The sequence below is a fragment of the Tamandua tetradactyla genome, chromosome 22 (assembly GCF_023851605.1).
Source record: "Tamandua tetradactyla isolate mTamTet1 chromosome 22, mTamTet1.pri, whole genome shotgun sequence".
Classification (NCBI taxonomy): domain Eukaryota; kingdom Metazoa; phylum Chordata; class Mammalia; order Pilosa; family Myrmecophagidae; genus Tamandua; species Tamandua tetradactyla.
The window spans coordinates 22,189,165-22,216,994 of NC_135348.1; the positions used below are offsets into that span (position 1 = coordinate 22,189,165).

Sequence of the window (27,830 nt, forward strand, 5' to 3'; positions counted from 1 at the left end):
GGAACACAAAGACTAATTTAAAGATCAACATCAGAACAAAGCATCACATGTTTCGCTCTCAGGGGAAATGATATGTTTCTTATACCCTGAAAGACAACTTCCTCTCATCTCACTAACTCCTTATTACCTTTAAAATGTGAGTTAAGCATTTTGGGCACCTATTTATTCTTTGCAAATCCAGAACAATTAGTAAAATGAAACACCTGGTACTTCTCATTGTGGTGGGTTTTTTAAAATACTTTTTATTGTACGTATATACAATTCAGAATTTCCCATTTTAACTGCTTCCAAGTGTACAATCCAGTAATATGAATTACATTCGCAATATGGTGCTACTGTTACCAGCATCCATTATGCAAACTTTTTCATCATCCCAAGCAGAAATTCTATATGCATTAAGCAGTATCTCCTCATTTCCCTCACCTCTTAGCCCCTGGTGCCCATAATCTACTGTGTTTCTATAAATTTGCTTATTTGTTTGCTTTAGGTATTTCACATAGGCGAGATCATTAAATATTGGTATCTGGCTTATTTCACTTAATATTATATTTGTTTGTTTGTTGTTCATTATAAGTTGATCCCCTGCTTTCCTCTGTCCACTTAATTGTGAAATCTAATGTGCAAAGCTAATTCTTCAGACATGTGTTAATTCTTTTTCCTAAGTTACCAGAAAATATATTGATATAGAGGGAAGACACTAGTGAATTCATGATTTTGTTGATCAAATTCAAAACATCAATTCTGATCATTTATCTCTGAAAATTTTTTAGGAATAAAAAATGTAGTACATTTGTGTGTGTGTGTGTGTGTATGCGTGTGTAAGAAGGGAAGGAGAGTGTGAAAGAAAAAAAACTAGACCCATCATTTTAAAGAAATTTCTCCTGTTTACATTGCTATGAAGATCAGTTTCACCACCTGGAAAAGATTGTTTGATTTGGTATTAATTGATTAATTACTTAATTTTGCAGATATTTGCGTATCTTCCTCAGAGCCATCGGTCTCATGGCTTGCTCCGTTACACCTCTGCTGTTCTGGGTGATGCATATGGCCATTGTACACATGTGTACTGGGAGTCATTGCAGGGTCCTTCTGTCAGGAAGTACTGTTTTGAAGGTTCTTGTGTATTAGCAGAATTCGAGAAAAATCTGTTGCACCACTCCTTCCTTTCATGGAGAGAGTTTCCTCTCTTTTTCTCCAGGAACAAACTACCAGCTGCCCAGCAGAGAAAATAGAAAGCAGACCAGGGCTTGTATTGCCTCCCTCTGGAATATGGCAACCTCCGTGGTCAAGCCCCCGGCCTCAGATTTCATTTTTGAGAGCAGAAATGTGCAGCTTTTCCCATTGAGTGCCTCTGACCTCTAGGTGTTGTTAGAATGAATTAAGGGCCTGACCATAGAGAAAATGAAAGTTAATACATAATTTCCCATGGAGAAGAAGGATATAACAATCAAGTTCTTTAAACGATATAAAACTTTTCATTGTGTACATGACCTTCAGTTCCATATTATAGCTCCTTAAGAGGGAAAGACGGGGTAGGGTAAAAAAATACAAAGAGAGAATACCATTCAGCATCTAATCATCAAGTTCTTGATTCTCATAATCAGAATGGAGATGTCTTTACTTCATTTCACCCATGAGAGGTCTGTGGGTGAGGGGGTTTCTGGGTATGTAACTCAAGATCTAAAATGAGGGAGTGGTCTCGGGGCCCGAGGCTGCTTCACTCCCACTTTGCTTCTCTATAAGAAGGAAATGTCAGAAGTGCACAGTCTCAGACTTCTATGAAATACTTCTATTTCTGCCTCCATCCTTGGCCTCTGCTTAAATAGGTTTGGGCCTTGAGCTTCGTTCTCTGTGAGATCAAAGAAACTCAGCCCAATTCCCCATTCCATTTTGATTTTGTCAAAAGCAGTAAGAGAAGGCAAAGGGAAAGGCAGCTCACCTTCATGAGATGCCAGCTGGGTGCTGGGCTCTGCCAATAGGGACATTACCATGTAATCTCATTTTAAATTCCTAGCCATTTGTTTCACGTTACTCTGTCCTTTGGGCCTGCGTTATTCAGAAAGTATTAAATAATAACCAAATCTGACCCATGCAGGAATCATGTTTCATACCTAGAAGGTGTTTTTATGCCCAACCAAAAACATTTTACCTTTGGGACTAACAAGTCGGAGAATAAAGATTTTTAATTAATCTGAGTCAAAAGCATATCATAATGGCAGATGAATTGTTTCAGCATGATGTAGATGGCATTGCTTCTAGGGGCTCTTTTAAACTTACTGTTATTCTAAAAAACAGGGTCATGGTAGTGTGCAGTCTGGAGGTAGAATGGGCAATTCTGATTATTTGATGTTTCGTCCTTTCTTACTTAGTGTTGCTTTAAGCCCAAAGAATTTATGGGCACCTATGGCAGACTGGGGAGTCAGAAAAGAGAGAAGAGCATTACACATCTACTCTGCACTGTGCCTCAGGTGATGCTTGGGACAAGTATACATCGATACCGAATGTGCCAGGCCCTGAGCTAATAAAAATGGGGAAGAAAGATGAATAAGAACCCAACACTGCCTTGTATGTATAGTCCAGCAATGTGTAAAAAACAATTGCAGTGCACTACAATATTTGCAAGGCATGTACAATCTAAAGGTAGGGCATAGGAAGGAGAGACAAGCTAGGATAATACAGGAAAACTGCTCACAGATGGAACATATAAACAGTTTTTGAAACCTGAAGTTGATTTTACCAGGGTATTTAAGAAGGGCAGAGAATGTAAAAGAAATAAGGTGAGGAACAGCCTGGCATATTCAGGCAATTAGAATATTTCAGTATTGCAGGAGCATGAGGATAAATGAAGAAGTGGTGAGAGATGATGGAGGTGAGGGTGGCTCCAGGGCTTTATATGCAACAATAAAGAAGACAACCATTTTAAGCGTGCAGGAACCCTAATGCAAGAATGCAGTGGCCTCAGAGCTGGAAGCTCCCATCACACTTCCTCCTGTGTCTCTGGTTCTCTTGGTTTCCATGGCATGGCACCCTCCTGGGTCTTTCCTCCCTCTCTGGCCATTCCCTCTCTGCCCCTTTTTCCTTGCTTCTTTTCTTTCTTCTCTTCTCTAAAAGTAGGTAGTAACAGTTCCACCCCCATCCACTTCTCTTCACTCACTCTCTCTCTCTTGCTGACCTCATCCAATCTCATGAATTTAGATGACTTCCAATCTGTGTGTCACCAGCTCGTCTTTTCTTACTGCCCATTCAACATCACAGCCTCAACTTCCTGCAGGAATCATAAATACTTAACCAAAACAGAACTTGAATCTTCTTCTGAGCCCAACTTTTCCATTTTCCCTAATTCTCATTAATGGCATTTTCCAAATCTTATAAGTAGTACAATTTTTTTTTGTGGGGGGGGGGGGGGGGGAGTGTTATATCTCACCTTCCCCTTGTCCAAGACATGTGCAGAGTTTCTCTGTTATTTCTCAGACATCAGTCTCTTCATTTTTGATACAGACTCCAATTCAGTCACTCACCAATTTCTCTTCACTGGACCTCTGGAATATTTTATGAGTCTTTTCTGTCCTCATGGCATCTGCTTTGTTCAGGCCCTCATTGACTCTTGCTTTGAGTTTTATAACAGACCCATAACAACGCTCCCCATTTGCATTTCTTCATGACCTTTCTAGGTACCACTGCCAGACTGGTCTTCAGAAATGTGGCTTTGACCATATTTCCCTGAGCAAAAGGTCTCCATGTCTTCCTCCCCTTTCAGTACAGACATCCAAGTCCAAGAGCTAGGACTTCATATTCTACCCCTGCCTTCCTCTCCAGCTTTATTTCTCCAGAATATAACCTAACACTTGATCAAACTATATGATAATGGGATCTTTGCCTTCAGTACCAAAGTTATAGCGTGAAGAATTTAAAAACTGATTATATAACTCTTGAACCCCTCAGCCAGATCAAGAGGATGAAAGTGAGAAGTTATTAAAGATTAGGGAGAGAGGGTAATTTGGGAAAGATTTTGTTTGGAGCGAGCTATGCTGTGATTCCCTCTCACCAAATCAGAGGACATCAGGGGAGGCATACCAGCTTCCCGCCCCCAAGTTTAACATTTTCCTTAGTTGGGAAGCAGAGTGGACTGGCATCTCATTTCTCCCCGGAAACTCTAGAAGGGTGAGAAATGGACTAGCAACCTGCTGTGGGGACTGAGTGAAAGAGAGTTGCTGCTGTGCTGAGTTTGGCCTGAAATGGTTTCTTTGATAAAATAAAGAGGTATTTTTCTATGTCCAAGATGCAGACCAAATTCCTACAGGAGGACTTTGCATAGAAGTTGTCTTAAATGCTCTCAAATGGGCTGGCTTGAGAGATGAAGACACATCAGCACAAAGGAAGATGGAAGGCAACATCTAGATTCTCAGAGGCAGTGGTGAAAGCAGGGACTCTAGTCTAGAATGAGTTCACCCACATTAAGGGAACTGCAGGAGGAGATCACCCCAAAGTCAGAGGCCTCTGAAGACCCATGGTGATTCCCATGAGCACAGCATTGGCTGTCCTAGAGAGCGCGAAGCCACTCTACAGAAGGACAGTGAATTATGACTTTTCCCATCTCTTCACCTCTCCTCCCTTTCACTTCTCCTCTAGGGCATTTTGAAAGGGCAGATGGAATATTAAGGAGAAGGCAGGCAAGGAAGGTAGAAGGACTGAGCACACCCTCTTCAGATGCAGGAAGCACCCAGGGATGAGGGCTCACCTTCAAAGGAAGCCTGAACTGGACTCACACATGGGATAGGATATTCTGGTTTCTGAATCAAAAGCCTGAACTGGACTCACACATGGGATAGGATATTCTGGTTTCTGAATCAAAACTGGGCTTTGCTTGACAAAGGGCCATAAGGCTGTGTATTATATAAGAATTACCAGAAAGTCCTGGGTCTGCCTGAGTTTTCATCCAGGGACAGGAGAAGAGCCACTCTCATCAAGCAGGTTTAAAAAGCAATGAAGACAAAAATTGAGCTGCTTTTACATGTACACCTTGTAAGTCTTGCATATTCAAGGTACTGGCTTTGTCTCTCCATGCCGGCCCTCCAGCCCAACTAGACAGTGTGATGTTCCCTGAACATCCCAGATTAGAATGTTTTGGTTCATGATCTTCCTAACTCCTCTCCCTACACTGTATTTTAATTTTACTTCTTGTGTTAGAGGGATATTTATACTTGTGTCATCATTCATTTAAATTTTAAACTCCTTGAGGGCAAGAACCATGTCTTATTTATCTCTGATTCCACATGTCATCTGTCATCCTTAGGACATAGTAGGCATTGAGAAAAGATTATAGAATGACAAATAACTGATGAATGAAATAATGTATTCAAAAAAATTGATAGCTAATGGGGATTGTGTTTGTGAAGGTAGACAAGACAGCATTTATTGCATTTCTCATTGCAATAATTTTTTTTTCCCTTTTTCTTGCCAAACAGAGTTTAAATAAGCCCCATCTTATTCACAGAGTCACTCTTCCAAGGCTATTAGGTCAACCTAGCATTCTGGACACTTCCGAAGAAGAAATACCATTCCTACTATTCTGTCACAAACTGGACTCTGTCAACTTTTATGGGCATATATGCTTGTTTTTCATTTTTTAAATTTAGATAATTGCAAAAATACCCTTATTTCTCATTTAAAAATTAAGAAATACACACAAGCATTGCAGTGAACAGTCATCTGAACTCCCTCTACCCCCACCCGAAGGCATAATCCACTGCTAACATTTTGCCCCTCATATTTTTCCAGGTGCCAGCTTCTTTCTTGGAATGGCAGAATAGGACATTTGGGATAAAATGAACATTTTTCCTCTTATTTTAGGAAGAGATTCTAAAAGGATTCAAATTGTGCATGCATGGACAAATACAGTGGGAACAAGTAAAATCCTGGATGTGCAGACACATCTCTGGATGTGGGAATCAAAGCTAAGAGTGAATGGAAATGATTAACTCAACCATTGTTATGCTAGAATGAAAATACAAAGGAGAGAGCTGGCCTGGCGACCAAGTGTGGTAGGGAGCTGAAACCCCAAGGTCAGTCTGACCTCCGATTCCTAGGCCTGCCTGTGGGGACACTTGGTGACAGCGTGATCCACACGGGACCGGTCTGCAGCCAGAGCAGGGGAGGAATCTGTCTCTCTTCTTTGCCTTGGATGCTGATGAAACTTTCTCTGAGTGGAAAATTAAAACTTGAAAGCAGTGATTCTCAACTGCCAGACAATTCTGCCCTCCCGGGGACATTTGGCAATGTCCGGAGTCATATTTGATTGCTGGGGCTAGGAGGTGCTACCGGCATTTAGTGAGTAGAGGCCAGGATGCCACTGAACATTCTACAATGCACAGGACAGGACCCCCACTGCCCAACAAAAACATTATCTGACCCTGAATGTCAATAGTGCTGAGAAACCCTGCTTTAAAAGAAACAAAAACACTGAGTAATAGGGCTACTGCAAGGAAAAGGAATAATTAGAAACGGTATTTATTTTATAATGTCTCACTTGCCCATTGAGATGTCAGTTTGGAAATGTCTATCTCTAAGTCTGGAATCTATCAGGTAGATGAAGAATGGGAAAGGTTGTTTTTATCAGTGTTTTGTGCAGTTTTTAAAGGTCAAGAGTTGTCATAAGAAAGGACAGAAAGCACTTCATGTAGATCTTACTTGAAAGTATTCCAAATAGCTTTTTAAGACTAATTTCATTAGATTCAAGGTTTAAATAGCCAGATGGTTTTTAATCCAGGAGCTAAGCTGGGGAAATGGGAAAAAGAAAAGGGTAAATAATGGTACTTCAAGCTTTGCTCTTTATGTTGTTAAGATTTCTTTTTTAACTAACTGAATCTCTTTCTGGTATTCCTTTGCATTTGTCCTCAGGCCTTGGAATGATTTGCCAGTGCAGCGTTCAGATTCATCATTATGTACCTTGTAACGTTGACCCCACTGTTTATTTCCCAAATATTAAGTACTTTGGGGGAACATGAAGAGGGAAAATGTGTCCTGTACTGTACCTGTGAGTGACCTAGCTGGAGGCAAGGCTGACTGGCAGGTCGCTAGTCCCTCAGGGGAGATGGCACTCAAGAAATAATCAGAGGGACTGGAAATAAAGGCAGAGAAGCTAAGCATGTAACTTGGAAACCTTTTTATTTTTCTGTTTTTCTTTTCTTTTTTTAACATGACTGAATCAATGAACTTCATTTTCATGAACTGCTTCAGAGATACACAGAGAAAAGCAACAGCTTGGCAGGATAGGAGGGAATCCAAAGTTTAATGCAGTTTAGTGCTGACAAAAAAAAAAATGTTTTTTTTTCCCTGAGAAGCATGTGTAATATGTCAGGAATTAAAAAGGAACAATTAGCATGTTTCTGACGTAAGATCTTATTTGCCACACTAATTAATTGTAATCATTTCATTAAAAATGCCTTTCTGTCTTTTACTGTCTATCAATGAACCATACAGGTATTTGTTTTTCACCTGTCTTATACTTGGCAAAGGAAAGTGTAGTTTCCTTTGACCATCCAGCTCCCAGCAATGAGGTTTTCCCTTTCAGAACTCCTGATGTCCCACAGAGAAGCACCTGTGTTGCAACTGTTTCTTATGGCTCTTTCTGTCTAGCTGTATTCATTTCCTATGTCTGTTTATAACAAATCACTGCAAACTTGCTGGCTTAAAACAACAGAAATTTATTCTCTCACAGTTGTGGGTGCCAGAAGTCCAAAATCAAGGTGTCATCAGGGCCATGCCCCTTCCAAAGGCATAGAGAGAACCCTTCCTTTCCTCTCCCAGCTTCTGGTGGCTCCAGGCATTCCTTGGCTTGTGGCTCCATCACTCCAACCTCTGCCTCTGTCTTGACACAGCCTTCTCCACTACAGCTGTGGCTTCTCCTCTTCTGTAAGGACACTTGTCATTGGAATTAGGGCCCACTTGGATAATCTCAGATGATCTCATCTTGAGATCCTTAACTTAAATTCAATCTACAAAGATTCTTTTCCCCAAATAAGGCCACATACACATATCCTTGAGCTAGAGCATGGATATATCTCTGGGGTGGGGGTGAGGGATACCATCCAACCCACTACTACACTGTCAGTCCATCTAGAAGAGTCCTCTGTTTTTTGTCTTCTAGAGTGCTGAGTATACAGTATTTCCTAATAAATGCTCATTGACTTGAAAGTGTGGACTTATTTTAAAATGATTGAAAATAAAAGCTAAACTATTTGCCTTACCTTATTTCAAAGATGTTCTACCATCAAATCTAAGAGCTGCACTGACATGAAGACATGCCAGCCTTACAAAGAAAATATAGTCACATTAAAGAGCAAAGATTTAATCATCACACCTAAAGGAAGAACAGTCAGGAAATTGAACCTTTATTATGACCTGTAAGGTTGCTGTTTTTCTAGGTGTTAACAATTAACTTCTCTTCTTAGGTAGTCCTGAGGATTACTAGCTCCCAGCAATGTGTAAGTCTCAGTTGAATTGACTGCGTTTAACCTTTATTAATTTAAGTGCCTGAGAAGATAGGAAAAAAAATAAATGATCACAGCTTTGAAAAAGAGGGAGAAAATAATCTGCTTGCTCATATCTGATTCACGGGAATGTATAAGTTGTAAAACAAGGACAGACATTTGCTGAGGTCACTGTTGGCTCTGGAAGCAGGGTAGTAGCGAGGAAGACACACTGAGCAGAGACAGGTCAGGCAAGCCCAGTTAAGGGGTTCTGAATCTGGAGACCCAGGCTCTCTCCAGGCCTGGTTCTGCTGCCATTTGTGTGACTTTGGGCAAGTCACTTGCTTTCTCTGAGCTACAATTTCTTACCTTGTCAGGAAATTGAATGGGTCCGATTTGTAGCTTTTCCAACCACGACTAGTAGCACCGGTCAGGCCAAGGTGCTGTTTTCTAAACTGTCCCTTGACACAATCCTCATGGTTCTCTCTGTGATTAGAAACTGGGTTTGGTTCAGAATTAAGGAACTGTGATGTTTTTGTTTCTCTTAATTCTCCTGTTTGCAGCGGAAAGCTATAAGGAAACACAAATGGTAAAGATTAAAGAAGAACCCATGGAGGTTGACATCCAGGACCCCCATGTCTCGATATCACCCAGCCGGAATGTCGGCTATAGCACTTTAATCGGGCGAGAGAAAACCGAACCCTTACAGAAGATGCCAGAGGGCAGACTACCCCCCGAGAGAAACCTCTTCAGTCAGGATATATCTGTGAAGATGGCTTCGGAGCTTCTCTTTCAACTGTCAGGTAGGTTTACAGGCAGAAAAATTATATATAAACGGGAATCATTGGAAGGAAAGCCGTTCTCATAAAGTAAAAAAAAATCCCACATTATAGTATTTTTTACATAGAAATCGATTTTGTTACTTTAACATGCATACTGCCACCCAAATTAACAGCTAATAAAGCATTGCCAAGTACAATTCCTGCCAAACTTTCTTTAATAAATAGTTGAGAATCATTCAAAATTAGTATCTATTCAGTTCTGTGCAAATGATCCCTGTTGAATGGTCCAAACATCTCACCTCTAATTTTGTTTCTGCAGTTGATCTGATTAACAACTTCTTTTTTCCTAATGCACAAAAGATAAACTTCAATTAATTTTAACAGTGACTGAATTACCATGAATTCCAAATTAGTGTGGACTGAATTAATGAGATTTTATTATATCTTGCCAAAAACCAAAGGGTGGAGCAAAAGAGTAAAGTATGAGCAATGTTTCCAGTGATAGCCTTAGTAGAACATATTCTGTGAACCATCTTTTTCTTTCTCGCATACCTGAAATTCAGAAGTACAGTAATTACCAACTCAACTAAGTATCTTGATAGAAAAGTTTAGTGTCGTAGTAGCTAAACTATTTCCTTTGTTAACTCTTCCAAGTCACATACCATTCACCCCTAAAGAATTTAACGTGCTGTTGTTTTCTGACCATAGATTGATAATATGCACATGTATAAAATTCAAATTTATATGCAAATACCTATACTTTGTCCATAGTCAAGCGTTGGCCTACATAGTGAAGTTGTGGGTAATAAATTTAAAATACCCCTTAAATGCCTCCTTACTTTAAATGATGTTTCCTCCTCTAAGAAAAATACCAGGAAAGAGAAAAGAAGCTAGAGTCTGTGTGTAGCTAGACTCATTGTAGTTTACCTTCTCATTGAACTGGCAACGCATACCATAGCCGCGTCAACTATTAGTTGGTGCTGATAATGGTGCCTCAGTGTTTTCAAACAAGGACCGTATTTGTGCAGGTCACGTCAACCGTGGACATAGTTAATTCAGTAAATGGGATACACAGATTTTGCAAACTCCAGAACATGTAAAGAGCTATTTTTTTTTTTACAGGCCAAAAGTATATCTAAAACCGGTGTAACTTTAAAAATGATATAGCAGTTAAGATTTGTGGTTTGTCTCAGTCTGTTTCTTAACAGTCTGTTAATCACTGACTCCGATCTGCTAAAAACTTTGTGTCTGAGAGTTCTCACCCTGTCTGGGTGACCTCTGGCAAGTCATTTAGCCTTGATTTCCTCCTCTCTGAAAGAATCCTGGCTAAGAATCCAAATTCAGCTTTACTGTCATTGCAGAGTGGACAGAAAGGAATTGTACATGCAAGCATGCATACAGCGGCTTCAAACCACGATGATGAAGTGTGGGACAGATGGTGTAAATCTTTGTTTAAAAATTTCCCCAAATCTGCAAGATAAGGAGCTTTTTACGTGTCCTGCAGTTGAAACCTGAAACTCTTGTAGAATCGGCCAGGTTTTCTAGAGATACTTTAAAGAAATCATTGAGAGCTGTGACGGTCAGGGCAGGGTCCTAGTATTTGAACTGGATTGGGAAGGCCAGAGTTCAACTTTTGTGTTCTTGAAAGCTAATTAAATAATTTCTGACAGCTGGTAGATACAGACCTCAAGGCAGAGTAAGGGAGGGTTTACCTCTTCTTGTCGAATGGTATTTTTTTTGTCCCTTGTGACATTTATCCGAATAAGCACCCGATGACTGCAGCACCAAGAGGTCTGATGGCTGTTTTTATGTCCCCTCTCACAAACGGGCCTAACAGTACAGAATAGTTAAAGGTTGTCGTCAAAGTCAGAAGTGGAACAGTTGCAAGAACTGCAGTTTTCGTGCTGAATCAGAGGGAAGCAGAAATTTTCAGCTAGGGGAAAATATAATAGAAAAAACTGTCTTCGTGCCCATATATCTTTGTGTGTGTGCGTGTGTGAACACTTTTAGTTCCTGAGATCTGCTTAGAATCAGACAACACAGTTGGAATTTGTAATTGTTTCCCTTTGATTGGTTTGTGGATGCTTTTGGCACTATCTTTACCACTGAGACAGGGAAGATTTGAATATTTAAAAAAGAAACCCAGGGTGCATGGGTGGTTCAGTGGTAGAATGCTCGCCTTCCATGTGGGAGACCCGGGTTCGATTCCCTGACCATGCACCCAAAAAAAAAAAAAAAAGAAATCCAAAGTTGGGTTCCCTTAGCCAACGAGAGAAAAAGGGAAATATAGGAGGGTGGTTCTGCTTAATTAAGCCGAGACTGCAGAAGTTGAGAGAGAACCACCTAAGAGGTGTCTATTTCATTCTTTCTTCCTACAGAAAAAGTGAGCAAAGAGCACAATCACACAAAAGAAAACACCATCAGGACGACCACCAGGTAGGCTCCGTTGGGGGTGGGTCCCACAGAGCACCCACGTGGGGGCCATTTGGCCCGCATCGCGCACTGAACTTTGTTCCCCCAAACTATTCATATGACACTGGTTCAAAGGATCACACCCTTTACCACCGTATGATTCCACAGCTTCTGTTGGCAGAAACAACCTGCCAAGGGGGAAAATCATTATTATTCAATGAACATCAAATAGGTATCACTTGACTGGGGAATTTTCCATTTGTTATTGTTTTTTAAATTTCTTCCAATAATTTTGCAAAGTTATTTTTATTTTCTTATTGTTATTATTCTTATTATCCTCTAGTAGAAGTTTCTTGACTTGAGAGTGTATGCAGCTGTGGTTGGGAGCTGGGTCTGTGTGTGGGAAAAGCCTCCCGCAGCCCCTAAAGCGGGACTCTTATCACAGCTGTGTGCCCAAGGAGCTCTCGTTTGTGGGCAAATAATTTGGCACCCGGGATATCCCCACTTTTTACTTCACAGCCATGTGAGGAGGCCGAATATCTTTTCTAAAACATAGAAGAAAGTTAATGCTTTAAAAATGGCGGCAAAACTGATACCGTTAACAACTGTGGACAAAGAGTTTTCTTTCCATTTGCCAAAAGAAGTTTGAGGAGAGGAGCCAAAGTAGGTTACCCCTTAATCTGTCATTGTAAAGGAGGAGAACCTGTCAGTGTTGTCACACATAGTGAGCCTCGTCACTCACGCAAACCTCAACTGTTGTAGACAAGAGTCAACAAGCAAAAACCCAAACACTGTGAGAAAGGAGCTCAGGGGAGCTATGACACCACTTTTGCAGGCCCTTCCTCCACCTTCTGCCACTCTCTGCCTTCTGATCTAGCACAAGATTCACCCTACAGATTAAAAACCAAGAACTAGAAGTACTAGCCATGAGCTATCAAGGAGTCTTTGAGTCAAGGAGCTTTACTTTCTTGAGCAGACATAGATGAATCCTTCGTGATGGGACCAGTTGATTGGTTTTATGTTTATAATCCTGGCGAACAAAAGATAAATGATAAATGATATTTTTCTTTTTGAGATGATATGAATTGACCTTGCTGCAATCTCAAGCACAATGATAGTATTCATTTGAACCTTAGCCTGGGTCTGGGTTTTTTGTTTTTTTTTTTTAATTCTGTTCATTGGAATTTAGGAGTATCAAATGTTAAAGGGTAGTTAAAACAGAGCCAACTTGATTCACATAGGAACCTTACTCTAATAGAAGGAGACGTGTGGTCTTGGCCTTGTTTCCAGTATAAATACACAGATGGAAAATGGGTCTTGAGAAGATGGTCTGTGGATTGTACTGAAAGATTGGACTTGCGGGTGGAAAGCCTATTTTGGATGTTTAGTTCTAAGTCCAAGCATGAGATGTTAGCTACCATAGATTCCCACTCACTTCCATCGACATGCAGTGTTAAGGCTACTAGTGTATTTGCTGTGTCCATGGGTCTAAATACTGATGAAATTGACCAGGTTGGCATTTAAAGACAGTACACTAAAAATAATGTGTTCATTTTAATTTGCTTCCATAAATTCTGGAAATGTCAGGAACCCTGAAAGCAGAGCCTGAGATGGGGATTCTTGTGGGAGTGTTTTATTGAGGAAGTGCCCTCAGAGGAATCTGCAGAGGAGTAATGGAGGCATGAGAGGGAAAGGGGAAGGAGCTGAGCTGCGATGTGGTTTTAACTACATTCTAGATTCAGCCTGATTCCTCAGGGAGCTTCACAGCACAAATTGCTCACTGAGTGACTCCTGCCTCAAAACAAGGGGGCCAACTTTTTGTACCTCCATATCAGTTGCTGGCTGCAGGTCACCTGTGTAACCTCCAAAGTGAGGAGGCTCCAGTCAATGAGGGTAGTTCTCGCTGGGAGCGGCCAGCTCAGGGTAGACGCAAAGGAATGAGAAGGGGGCTCTGAACAGGGCCTCAGCTGCACCTCCCATGGGGAAGTTTCCCATTGCCTCTTTAATATTACATGATAATATTTATATAACAAAGAAAGTATACTGCAAGACCTTGTTATTTCATGCTTTGTAGGCGTTCTATGGGAAGAGGTAAGAGGCGGTCTGAACCAGCCCCAAATAAGTTACAATATACCTTGTTAGCCTCGGTTGCCTTGGCTGGAGCCTAATTACAGAATAGATGGGAAAATTCTTTTTTTTTTTAACAATTTAGCAAAAATGAAGCAATCCTTAAATTCTCCTCAGCTGGGAGATTATGAGTAAGAAGAAATCCAAATCATATCTTTTGCCCAAAGACAAGGAACAGATGCTTCCTATGAGCCCCTGGCATAATACAGTGTTCAGAAATCAGTATTACAGAACTCTTGGTTTCCAGTTCTTCTACACAATCCTTGATGTGTTTTTTTTTTCCTTTGAGTAAGCAACTTGCTCAATTAACCTATCCCCAAAATACCTGTTTTTTTACCTTCTTAGTTTATTGTTTCATGTGGAATAGAATCAAGCTGCTTCTTAACCTGAGTTAACTGATATCAGAAAAAGAAAAAAAAAAAGCTAACTCTGTCTCCTTTTCTGCATCCTGTTCTAAAAGGATTTTTTATTTTGTATGTCAGCTTATGAGTTATGCTTCAAGGCATTATTTGTCACACTTTTCAAAAATCATGCCTCAGAATTTTTTTTTGTCTAGATTTTTATAAATATTTAGTAGGATATTTGGTTAGTTATCAGATTGCATGTTTGATTTCCTAGAAGAAGCTGATTGTTCAGAATGATGGCCATTGTTTGGAATTAAGTTGAGAGTTTTCCTCGTTTGAGAGTTGCTAAGTACACTTAAAGAAAGTTTGCTTATGAGTGGTAGTGGGTAGCCTTGGGATGTTGGCCTGAGAACAATGTTGAGAGCTTTTCCAAAAGCTGATTCCTGATCTGCCCTACCCCTTAAGCTTTCCTGTTCCAAGTGTGTGGTTATCCCAGGGGGTGGGAGGTAGGGGAAGAAGAACATACAATACTGAAGAAAGAAGCCGAGTCTCTCCCCGTCCTTTGTAAACTCGCAGCTTCCCCGACGGTATTGATCTCCACCTGATTCCAAACACAGACCAGCGAAAAGTGATTCAACCTAAATAACACACTACTTAGCTTGGCATTCCGGTATGTGCTTGGCAGTGAGACATGGGAATGAGCTAATTTCCAGGCTTAGGCACCAAGAAAACATGAGGCCCATGCATGCATGCATGCAGTTAGCTCTCCAGCCCAAAGGGCTGATGATTGCACCTCCCTCTTCATCTCATTTTCCTCCATCACATGTATGACCTTTGTCACAGCACATTGACAATGTTGCTGTTTGTTAATATTGCTACTTTAAGATGGACAGATATGGAGAGAGAAAGCGATGTTGGACAGGATTCCTTGTTAGCATTTTTCAGAGAATGCATTAGGTGAAGCTAAAGGTGGAAACTAATGACTAGCAAGTTTCTGGATCATTGACTCTCTACCTCATTAAACAGTAAGTTTTAGAAGGGAAGTTTTTTCAAACCTATACAGAAGGAGAGAGAATGTACCCATCACCCAGTTTAAACAATGATCAATTCATGACTAATGTTGCTTCATCTGTTCTCCCCCTCTGCTCGCTTCCCCCAGATTATTTTGAAGTGAATCCCACATATCATTTTAAGGACTGGTTTGAGAACTCCGATACTGTTGTTGTTTTTCATCCTAAAATCTTAGACACGGTTGCTTAAATTAAGATCATCTTCCCAAAAGTAAAGGAGGAAGACAATCCACTGAAGTGCATCATGTTGCCAGGCAGAAAAAAATCCATCTACTTAGCAGCTGGGATATTGCACCATGTAGTCCTGGTCACCAGTGCCCTGACCTTGCCCCTTTGTGCCCTCAAAGTGGCACTGCCATCGAATCAGCCCTTCAGTTGGAACTGTCTGTAAATGCTAAAATAGCGGCTCTTTTGCCTGTTGAAACCTAGAGTTGAGAAAATTGAATCTAAGTGTAAAGAAGGCTGTCCATCTCCTGCGAGATAGTGTGTGGTCTGAGTGTACTTAATGCCATTCTGACAGATGAGCTGCGGAGAGATTCCTGGCCAAACCCATGAGAATGCAAAGACGGAACACTTAGGAGATTAATAAAATCCTAATTTTTCAATCTCCTTTACCAACACAAGCCAGAGTTCTGCCAGGAACAGATAACCAGCTAAAATGATCATGGGAGGTGAAAATATATGAGGCATGATATCATAACAAGATCCCAAAGTTTAATGGAATAAAAAGATCTACATCTTTTGACATGGACCATCACCCAGCCAGATGCTGGATAAGATCGAAATAGGAAAATGGAACCCTAGAGTAAGAATCAGATAGCTCCTGGCAGGTGAATTGGACATGCTCAATGTTGTATAACACCATGAACTTCAAACAATGGCTGCCAAGAACCCTCTCTTGGTTACTTGTTCTCTCTTTTCCCCATTAATAATTCAGTGTCCGTGGCAATATAAGATTGCAGGCCTATAAGAGAAACTTCTCACACCTGGTATACTTTATTCCAAAAGCAAAGAAGTATTTGCCTGAATTGTCCTTTTATCCATTAAGAGACACACAGCCTAAGTGGGAAACTCAGAGAAAGGTATTATCATATAAATATCATGCTGTGCAGACCAACATTTAATTTGCCCAATTTTCAGAATTCGAAATGCAGGCTGCTTTTCTATGATTTAGATAATGGCGCTTACAGTGTTTTCTAAGAGACTTATTCACTTGGAAGTATCCGATATAGAGTTTTCCTGTGTCCTTGGAAAATGCATGTCCTTAAATATTTATGATTCAGTAATAGAAATTGCACAAATTTGTAAAAGCATGGGCTGCCTCAATTCATGCAATTTCCCCTTCTCATTTCTTTGGAAGAAATAAGAGAATAATGCGCTATTACTTTAAAAAGTAAGAGATTACGTCTAAAGAACGGTGCATTAGACAGAAGCAATTAAGAAATAAAACAGGAAACAGAGCAAATGAATTGTTGATATTTGAGCAGCTCTTCATACATTCTCTTTACCCTTTATAATTTGAATAACTTTAGAATGAAATATACTGAGAATTCCATTTCTAAAGAATAGAAACTGCTACTAATTTTGAGTCCCTTCGATTAGGACATTTGATTCTTTTTTTTTTGGGGGGGGTGAGATCAAGGTTATTGCTGTACAATATAGTACTATTGGAAAGTTTTTTTAAATGGTCTTCCTCGGGAAACTGCCTTCTGCTGGCATCTTGTCATAATGAATATATGAATCTTTGATGTCTGTGTATAAATCATGCCCCCTTAGATATAGTGTCTTTGTGCAGTGCACAGCCTATACAACTGTCTGAGGCTGCCCTGAGGCGAATGTTGATTTGAGAGCCTTTTTGACTGGAATTCATCCTTCTCAACTTATCCTTGAGTTTTCATTTTTTGAAGAGATTAAAACATCCTTGAAAACACTGGCTCATTTTTTTATTCATATAGCCTGAAAGTACTTTGTGCATTGTTGTCATTTGTTCCCACCCCCCCTTCTCATTTTACCAAACCTTTCTCAGTACTTTCAGCTATTCCTATAAAGCCATTGCCCTGTAGATATTACTCCACATTTTTTCTCCCACTTTTGTGACATCTGTACGGACCCACTTTGGTTGGAGCAACATGACTCCAGAACTGCTTAGTGTCATGCTACTCTAAAGAAGCAAGTTTAAATCTCCTTTACAGAATCTGAAGAGGGTTATACCTTTTCATCTTTGTCCATGCACACACCTCCCTTAATTTCTGCTGTTAGCAATAGTATTCCATCTCATTTGTATGATGCATAATAGTCATGGATAAAGTATAAATTGTAAAACTCTGTAAGTAGAAATCCAGCACCTATATTTCTCCCCCTAGCTCAGGTGCCAGCTTTAATCCAGTTCTCACCTGGGATTTTCTCATAAGAGAATCTCCATGGTTATTTCGAGGAATCTATCAAATATTAGACCCTGACCTCTGTTAAGGAATGCAAGAGCCCAAGTATGTATGATGCGGCAGGCAGAAGTAATGTTAAAAAGGTGTACCCGCATTTCCCCAACATTGACTACAATTTCTATAATAAAGAACCTTGCTTCACCGCAGGGCGAGACTGAGTTAATCTGTTCCCTTCTCGCCTCAGCAGAAAAAGCATTGTCCTTGTTTATGGATCAAGCCAGATTTCCGCAGGAGATCCAGGTCCCCCCACAGGCTGACATTTCGTGTCTCCGGACCCACAGGACTCACTTCCTTGGTCTTTGGTTGGCTCGGGCTCCCCAGCTCTGGCCTCACCAGTGAGCAGTCCTTGACAAGGCCTGGCATTGTGCTCCTTGTCCCAGAAGTTTTCTGGCTGCACAATGGATGAGAGCAAGAGCCGTGTGCGGCCACAGGAACTTGTTCCTGGAAAACTTGGTGTAGTAAGTTGTACGCACTTGGCCTGCCTTTAAGACAACCTCAAATATAAAGCATTCATACTTTTCAAAGAAGAAAATGGAAAACCGTAGCAACATGTATTTTTTTCCGGAGTCTCTATTTTTCTCCTACACTACTTGGAACATCCCCTTCCTTCCATAGCTTTCTGCCTTCCGAGGCTGATGCCTACTGGTACTGGTGGGATCATAATTTAGATGTAATTGTCCCCGCATCTGTTGTTTACAACTATCTTAAGTTATACAGTCCCTTATAAGAGGCTGAGCGGCCCTTCAATAAAGGATCCTAAATAGTAAAATTAATGTATTTTTTTTTAAGTTTTAAAAATAACTTTTTATTTCCAAACAATATAGAAGAGCATAAAGAAGAAAAAAAATAAACACTTGTAATCCTGCTACCCAGAGAGAGTCGTCTTGCTGAATTTTTTTTCTATTTATGTATGCACACTTTGTTATAAAAATTGGATCCTTGTATATACCGTTTTGTAATATTTTCTTTTCACCTAACAACCTATTAAGAGCTTCTTTCCATGTCAGTTAATATGACCTAGTATTATTGTATTCGTGCTTGTGTACTCAACGTGCACATGTGCCCTAATTTATGTAATCAGTCCCCTGTTATAGGATATCAAGGGTTTTTACCCAAGTTGTCACCAGTTTAAACAACGTTGGGATAAAGTGTTCTACATAAATCTCTGCACACCTGTCTGATTTTTTCTGTAGAATAAATTCTAGAAGGGAACCGATGACTCAGAAAAGCATTCACATTTCACAGACTTTTGCTTTGAATTATCAAGTTGACTTCCAAAAAGGTTGACTCGACAATTCTACCAGAAGCTAAAATGAGAGAGATACAGGGCATGTTCCTAAGGTCTCACCAACGCTGTGCTGTCTTATTAGAAATAATTTTTAACCTATTTGGGGTCTAAAACCGTATCTTATAGTTAAGATTTTATATTGATCCTTAGAAATATTAAGCATATTTGTTCATTGGTATTTGTTCTTTTACGTATTTTCTATTACTGTCATTTAGTGTTCTGTTTGGTGGCTTAGACATTTCATCTGGGTTGGATGTTTTATTTGATTGCTGCTACTGACTTCTTTTTTATTTAAGAACAACATAGAAAAAATCATATAATAAATCACCATCTCTCCATCACCCAGATTGAACAATTACCAACATTTTGCCAGTTGCTTCACCAGTCCTTCTCCCACTCCCCTGTATTTTAAGGCACACCACAAACATTATTCCCTCAGCTCCAGATTCTTTGGTAGACATATCTAAAAAAAAAAGGTTGTTTTCCACAAAACCATTTTATGCCTTACAAAATTAATAGCATGTTTGATTGTTTTTTGATTTCCAAGATGCACCAAGTCTACAGCTATCAGTGGAATAGGAGAAGAGGGAAACACAGCTCTGCTTTCTTGCCCCTATTTTTCCAATTACCTCCAAAAATTAAAGAAGAAAATCTGGTGCCTGTGTAGGTGACCTTGGCTTGCCCTCTGCCCACAAGCCCCATTTACAAACCCACTGAAGCTGCAAGGCCAGCCTCAAGTTTTAGATAAATACCCCAGCTGAAGTTTGCCAGTTTTCAAGATTAATCGAAGTTTTATTCACTACAGTCCCTCTTTCTTTGAAAAATTGGGAGCCTAGCGTGATCAGTGACCAGGCTTCCAAGCCTAGCCCACCAGGGTTATAGGAGTCTTCTCTGTTATGTCCTTTTTCATCGATGAACAGGAAACGCAGTGTCCGATAGCTGTGTTTGTCTTCAGGACTGGGATTGACAGTTGTTTTTAATCTTGAGCATTCTCCTCCAATTCCCGTACTCCCAACCTGCTATCCAGGGTCGTTTTCACATGAATACATGCATACATATATGCATACATACATAATCATTCCAGACCACGTCCTCAATTCTGTTACTGAAGAGGCAAGAACAGTCAGTGTTCATAAGTACCATTAAAAAAGTATTTTTGTACAGTTTAGCTTTTTTATTGGCTATAAGAAAATGTTAATAAGAAATATTAATGGGGAAACTGGCACTGGTTTTCATACCTATAATGTCTTTATCTGGGCGTATTTCAGAAACAGCTACATAAACTCATGCATAGCAAAACAGAGAGCCCTAGCTGGAAGTTAGGGCCACCAAGGTCAGAGGTCACATACAGCAATTACTGTACTAGGGCAAAGTGACTTTATCCGGATTTTCTTCTCTATTTCACATAATGCTGATACACATATATCAAGTTTTTTTTTTGCATTTTATTTTTTAAAGGGTTTAAGGTTTTATTACAGAACTCTGTGGAAATACTATTTAAAATGTTTCAAATACAACCATTTATAAATACATTACAAATCAAATGCCTATGTAAATAAAGATAACTATTAAATATCTATTCCCTTTTATAAATTGTTAGCAAATGTATGCCAATCAAGAAAGTAATATTTGAAAAAATAAAATAAGCACTACATAAAAGCGAAGAAAAGTGCATTAATCCTGAAAACTGAGAACAAAATAATGTGGCTTGATCTTTTTAAAAAGTAGAATCTTTAAAAATAATGTGTGGCAATGTTTTAGTTGTTGAACTGTAAGCATATTTTTGTACAAGCTTCTGAAAAAATTATTTCTGATATTAAAGTACTTGAGGAAATTTTAAGAAGATAGTCATAACTATCCCAAATATTTTTCTCATTGGCGATCTTCAAATAATCCCATTTTATTTGATAAATTTGAGAAACTTAAATTTTTTTGTTGTTCTTTGGCAAGGACTGTAATCTGCTATTGTTAGCAAGCTCTAGTTTTTGTTCAAAGAAAACATTTCCGGATTGTTCTCATTTCCTTTAGTTTAATTATGTATACATGGAGATTCCATATGGAAATTACCAGTATCCATCTCAGTTCTGTCCCACTTATGTTCCATATATTCAAAAAGTCTGAATAAGCAGAAGATTTATTCTTGGCATAACTTTATTCTCTCGACTTTCTCTTGAGGATTTTGGAGGCAGAGAAGAATGCTTTCTGAACTAATGACATGTTCAATTCAAAGTGTTAATGCAGTATGTAACTCTTGAGGTATGTCTCTAGGTCTAAATGACTCAGAGTTCAGATTTTTAAAAGTATCATTATAATGGTTTTACACTAACAAATGCATAGCATTTCAGTTCTTAACAAATAGCACATATTGAAATGCTGAAATACTAAGTGGAGATGAGATAGGCCCTTTTGTTTGTTTGCTGTATGGCGGAGGGGGGGTCACATTTCATTGTTTTTACCATATGACTATCCCATTATTGCAGCACCATTTGTTGAATTTTTGTTTTTCTGTTTTTGTTTTTTGTTTTGCTTGTTTGTATTTTTGGGAAGTGCGTGGGCCGGGAATCAAACTCGGGTCTGGCATGGCAGGTGAAAATTCTACCACTGAACTACCCCTGGGCACCCTGAGAGAGACCTTTTAACAGGAAGGACAGACAGCCGTCAGGACACAGTCAGCTGGCCCAGGAGCTCAGGTCTACTGGTGAACACATAGCCAAGAAGAGAGAACCCCTGGTACCTGCAGAAGTTTTCCACCCAAGACTGGCCTTCTAGCTCTCCTTTTGCAATATACAGCTTCTCAGACATATTTGTGTCAGATAATTTTGTTCTTAAAATTTCCTTAAAACAAAACAAAACAAAACAAAATAATAATTAACCCAAGTGCTTTTGAACAGTATTATCTGGTTCTTCAAAAAAAATCTGGACATGCTGCTATGTTGTGTGTACACATAGCTGAATAGATAATCAAGTACTTTCACTTGAAAAATGCCATTTTTTTCATTCACAAAAGAAAATTTTATCTTTTGTGTGGATTAACATCAGAGTATCCTTCCTGGATGATTTGCCTGAAACTCTTACATTTACTAGGATTTCATTCCACTGTGATCAGTGAAGATCCCTTTAAGTTCTGAGTAAAGACTCATTACAAAGCAGAGTTTTCTCTTTCTATGTTTAGTTTTTATATTTCCTTTGTATAAGCCATTCCCAATTTCATTCCTGTGGGTTTTTGCTGTTGTCCTTTAGAAGGGAAAAAATCTATTTATTTATTTTTTCTCTGTTGCTTCTTTAAAGCTATTATTTTATTACTAACCATAAAGTCTTTACTTAACTTTCTCTTATATACTGTATCTTTTTTTTTTTTTTTCTTTTTGTTGTGTCCTGCTTTTGCCATCAAATGTGAATTCTCATAACTTTTGGCTTTGGTTTTGGAGGAGGTTTTCACAATAGATGAACCTTCTGGTCCGCATGAAGCAGAGCTCTCTGTTGCACTCAGATGTTGAAGGTGGACATATTTATGCCACAGTTGGCACTTAGCAAAATGTGTTTCTATGTAGAGCCACCATCTTCTGTGGACTGTTTTATTATTTATTGTAAGTCTTCCCTTTTGTCAGCACTGTGTTGCTGACCCCACAGTCGGTGCCATCTAATGACTGGGGTTGTCCGATCACAGAGACAGCACAGCTCCTTCGTATTTTAGCCCTTAGATTTTGTACAGGAGAAAAATTAAAATACACCTTCAAGGTCCATTTTCCTTTTATCCAGAGAAGAAACTCAAATAGATAAAGGTTTTACAAGACTGTTTCAAAGAAGCTGAAGGCAGGAAAAATAATAGGAGAGTTGGGCAGTTCTAAGTCCATCTAACAGCTTCCAGACGCTGCTATTGCATATTTCTTGAACATACGAATTGACTCAGTCTTAGGGGGTAGCCTGACTATGTCCAGGGCCGAAGGGGAAAAAAAAAAACATGGTGGTAAACGGTGGTTTTGTTAAAATTAGTGCTATCTCCTCCCCCATTAGCTATTAGTTTCGGTCTCCTCCTCTACCAGTTTTTTTAACCAAAAAGATTAACCAGCAATAAGTACATTTTCTGACAGTTACCGCTTGCCCTTCTTTTCACTTCCATTGTTCAATTTCTGATTGAGGCAACTGCTCAAAATAAAATGACAGACGTTTGGACAGCTGGAGAGTCGGGGAACAAGGGTCTCGAGGCATTCACCATCGAGCTCCTTTTCTGGAATAACCTGATAAGCGACAAGTTACCAGTTGAGGGACGAAACAAACGTGCTTCACCGAAGCAAACGTCGTAAAGTTTGATGGATTGCGGATGTCCTTTTCTCCCTGGGAAAGAAGTTTCAGACCCGGGTCATCGTGTTGCCAGTCACCTCCTGGGACCTCCTGGCCGGCCCTCCGCTCACCACAGTGCCCTGGCCGCGGCCACCCGCATCGGCCCCCAGCCACGTGCCTCTGCACTTGCCCAGCGCTGTGAGGCACGGGAGGGGGAAAAGTAACTTCTGAAAAACGGTCTCACCATCCTACAACTTGCATTGCCCCACCTGGTCTCCAGGTTCCAAGTTTAGTGTCTTCTGTGCTCTCAGAACAGCAGCAGAGAGAAAAAACGACCAGCGTGACTGGGGCTCTTCTCCCATCGAGCATGCGCGTGGCTTGTAGGGTATGCCGCCTCGTTCCTCCATTCCTGAAACACGGATCCGGGTGTCTGAAAGATTAATATGCAGATGTCTGTGTAGCCATGGTGCCACTATGCTGAAAAGCAGGTTTACGGGCACCTAATGATCCCGTTAGCCTTCCGTCTTTTTTAAATTTAAAAACAAGGGCATGCCCGCCCGCCCCCCAGCCCCCAGCCCGAAAACAGTGGGTGCTGGCAGTGGACAATGCGATGTCACTTCAGAGGTTAGGTTTGCAAGTTGGCCAGGCGTGAGCATTGCAGAAGGTTTAGAAGATTGGGGTTTATCTTATCTTTTACAGAGAGGTAAAGGCTGCAGTCATTTCGCTTGCTTTATTTCTGGACTGGAGAAGTCTTCAGCTCCCTAGGACCCTGCATACTGAAATGGCTGCTCACCGTCCCACTTTGTCCCTCCATCCACTATCTCCATATCCATTCCAAGAAGGATTCACGGGCCTGTTCTGTCTGTGCATTCCCTCAGGGTTAGAGCTCGTTTGAGAAGCAGTGTAGTTCACCTTTCTGACTGTGATGCTTCGTTGTCTGGTTCAGATCCTGCCTTGCTCTCTGACCATGAGCAACTCACTTAACTTCTCAGCATCCAAGTCTCTTGGTGAAATGGGGATGATAATAACAGTTGCTACCCCAAAGGATGGTGTGAGGATTAAGTGAAGACAGTGCCAGGGACCTAACAAGTAATAAATGTGTTAGTTATCTCTTACTGAGCGTGTATTATGTATTAAGAATTTTAACAGGAAATAGCTCATTTAACCCTTAGAGCGTCCCTATGAAGGGGGTGTTTTTAAACTTCTTTACCAAAGATGTAACTATAGCCAGAGAGGTTAATGATCTGAAAACTGTCACTTAGCTATTAAGGACCAGTATGAGATTTGGACTCACATCCCTCTGATTCCAAACTGCTAAACCACAGCACCCTGCTCCCACCTGAACGGATGCAAAGCCCGAGGCTTGCATCCCATGTTTGGTTTGGGGCTGGTGCTCTGTTAGTCTCATATCTTCTCTTTACAATTAAGACCAAACTTCAACCCCCTTAACTTCTGAAAAATTTCTCCATTGATTCTTTGCCTCATAAAAACATTGCTGGTCCTTTTGTGTTTTTAGTATGCAGCATGACTCCCTTCTAATTCTCTGCTTCCTCAGAAGAACTGTTTCCTTTTCTATGGAGGACAAAGCTGGCATCCAGGATAGAAAATTATTTAGAATGTTGTTTCCCTCTGTGATTGTCTCTCTTTCAATTCAATTTATTCTGAGCGTCTTAGTGATAATAGGGCTTCACATCAGTGGAAATCTTCGCTATTGAAGAGAACACGTGAAGATGCAGAGCTAGCCCATTTCCACTGCTTAGGAAAACATAGGGCGCTATTCCAGGTATATAGCCTTATTCACTCAGAAACCTTGGGGTTGGGTTTACATGTGTCTGCTCTCTTAACCTGCCCTAATTTTTACACGGTTCTTTAATTTGTATGTGTCACTGCTGGTTTGCAGCACTTGCTACCAGCATCACCTTGTCCTGTCTGGACTGCTGCTCTGGCCACCTGCCTTGTCTTTGGCAAGCCCTTCCAGGCCTCGCTGCACACTGTGGCCAGACAGAAGCTTCCTGAAACTGAAATCCTGCCCTGTCACCCTTTACTTAAAACACTGCAGTGTTTCCCGCTGCTGTTAGGACAAAGCCAGGGGTGACCCTGCTTGCGGTCTACCTCATTTTCCTCCCTTAGCTCCAGCCACAAGGAGCCTTCTGCCAGCCCTTCAGACTGGCTGGCTGTGTTCTCCCGCTGGACACTGGACGTGACCCCTTCCCCAGCACCTCAGTGACCTCCCAGCCTCTGCTGTCCTTTCGGGTCTCAGCTCAGTGGTCGCTTCGGCAGGAAAGTGGCTCCTGCCCTCCCTTAATGAGGTCAGACCCCCCGCTGTAAAATCACACCTCTCCTCCACAGCGTGTGTCATTGTCACCGTTTCCCTTTACCCAGAGATTAGAAACCATTGCCAGTGTTGTGACATTATCTTCCCAGGCTTGGTATGTCATAGGCGCTCACTAAATATTTACTGTAGGAAAGAAGGAATGAGGGCAGTGCATGTTTCCCTGTGGCCAGGACGGTGCTATTTCTGGGAACCCTTTAAGGTTCCCTTTTCCCTTCTCTTAGTGCCCTTAAAGGACGTCTCCATATTAGAGGCAAGAGCATTCCTTGGGGTTCCCCTGAACTCTCAGATTTTGGGGTAATTCTATAGCCAGAGCGCTGTGGCGGGAAGACCCATTATCTGTCCTGTACCCTGTGCCCTGGCGCTTCCCGTGTGAACTGCCCTCACAGGTGCAGGCTGACGTGTGGCTTCATATGCAAGGTGAGAACCAACGATGTGGGAGTAGAGAATGTTACACTGTAGGTGTGACAAGAAGTTCTCCAAGCCCTCTACCTCCTTGAAAGGTCTTTGACTCTCAAGTTCTTTCTAGAAGAGTTGGGAATTAATTATTTATCATCCCAACAGTCGTTGAGCCCTTCAAAATCAGAGTGACTATTTCTTCGTTTTGTGATAGACTTTGTGCAAGGAAATGACGCTTTTTGTCACCTTGTAAGGAAAAGCTGATTGATTTTGCTCCCTGTTGAGCTAGACACAAGTACAAATTTTTTAAAATATGTAAAAATAACTCACATTTATTGAGCACTTGCTGGTGGGACTATTTTACTCAATTCTTACATCACCTCTGTGAGGTGTGGATACCCTAATAATCCCATTTTATAGACAAGAAAGGGAGGCTTGGAAAAGTTTAAGACCTTTTGAGATTGGGATTTAAACCGAGAATTGCCCACTTTTGGGCACGTGCTCTTTGCCATGCTGTTGTACGTTTTGTATCACGTGCAGGTTATGAGATGTTTGGCATAAAAAGATACGTCTCTCCTCTTCCTTCTCCCCTCCCCACCACCTGCTTGCTTATAGCCAGTTCTCTTTTTAAGCCTTTATCAGTTGTTTTGTTCTTAAGATATAAATAAGAAGCATGACATACAAAGTTGCATTAAATCTCGCCTGTCTCGTAAATCTGTTATTTATTAATGTGCATTTTGCTTTGTTTTTTAAAATAAATGTTATCTTCCACTGCACTTTAATATTTCCTTTTTGATATTTAATAATAGTAGCTATAGCCTTGTAGAAAAACAACGCCACATGCCAGTTCTAGGTCTGTGTGCCCTTAGATCCTTTCCTTCCCCTGATCTGCTCTGCTTTGCAAGGGGTCGACCCCCTTCTGATTTCCAGGAAGGCTGGGCCCGTGGGAGGCCCTTGTAGTGATGGGCGAGGGGCTGAAAAAAGAGCCCCGGGTGTTTCAATCCCTTCTTTTCTGCCTCCTGCAGCTGCTACATCCCCTCCAGGGCTCCAGCTTCTGCCGGGCAGGCCCACCTTGCCTCCACCTTCCACAGGTAATCGGCCTCCGATTACCTCCCCTTTTTTCCCTCTTGCCTCGGGGTGATGGTCACTTCCTGCTCTTCCTGCCTCTGGCTGTGTACTGCCCGCTCTGGACCATCCACCACCTGTGTCCCCCAGTCCCCAGTTGTAGTTCCCTCTGTTGTAAATAAATCGGGGTTTCCATTTTCTTGTGGACTCTGATGGATGCTCCAGTTTTCTCAGATGGTGATCGCGGTCGTTATTTAGAGTTTACTTTAGGGACACGGAAGATGTAAGCTGGGATTGGGTTAAAAGAGCTTTATTACAAGCATCCTGGCTCTTGGTGTTTGCAGTGGCTGCGGTATTAGGGGAAACTCCAGCTGGGCCATAAGGGAAACATAGAAACACTAAAGTCAGGGCCTCTATTCCACTTAAAATAAAAGGACTTGGGGCTCGTTTCTGGTTTTAACTCTTTCCTAACTGAGAGGATTCTAGTGTGAAGAGTATGCAGTTGCCAGGTCAGGGAATCGTTTCCTTTGGTTTATTGGCCGCTGGCTGCAGCCAGCTGTCTGGATACGGTCCTGAGGGGTCACATGGCAGAATATGGGTGAGTCAGGTCAAAGCCATGGCCACTCTGGGGAAACCACGTGCAGGCCCTGTGATTCTGACCTGGGCAGTTGGTCTTAATTTGGAAACAACATCCTCACAGAAAGTGTGGAGAAAGACGGAAATTTGCTGCTCAGCTCTCCTTCCCCGTGGATTTAACAGTGTTTCGACGATGATGTTTCATTTATTCACCCTAAATATAAAACCAATAGACAGAATGTACA

At 40.9% G+C, this 27,830-nt stretch overlaps 1 protein-coding gene across 3 annotated transcripts in view; it reads left to right on the forward strand.

Annotated features, from left to right (window-relative positions):
* The window catches only part of ZNF827 (zinc finger protein 827), a 171,875-nt gene that overhangs the window by 79,417 nt on the left and 64,628 nt on the right, over positions 1-27,830 (forward strand). For all 3 annotated transcript variants that reach the window (XM_077139893.1, XM_077139895.1, XM_077139894.1), the window contains exons 6-7: positions 9,032-9,271; positions 11,629-11,686. In XM_077139893.1, coding sequence (XP_076996008.1) covers positions 9,032-9,271; positions 11,629-11,686 — 298 coding nt within the window. The remainder of the gene's footprint in view (positions 1-9,031; positions 9,272-11,628; positions 11,687-27,830) is intronic.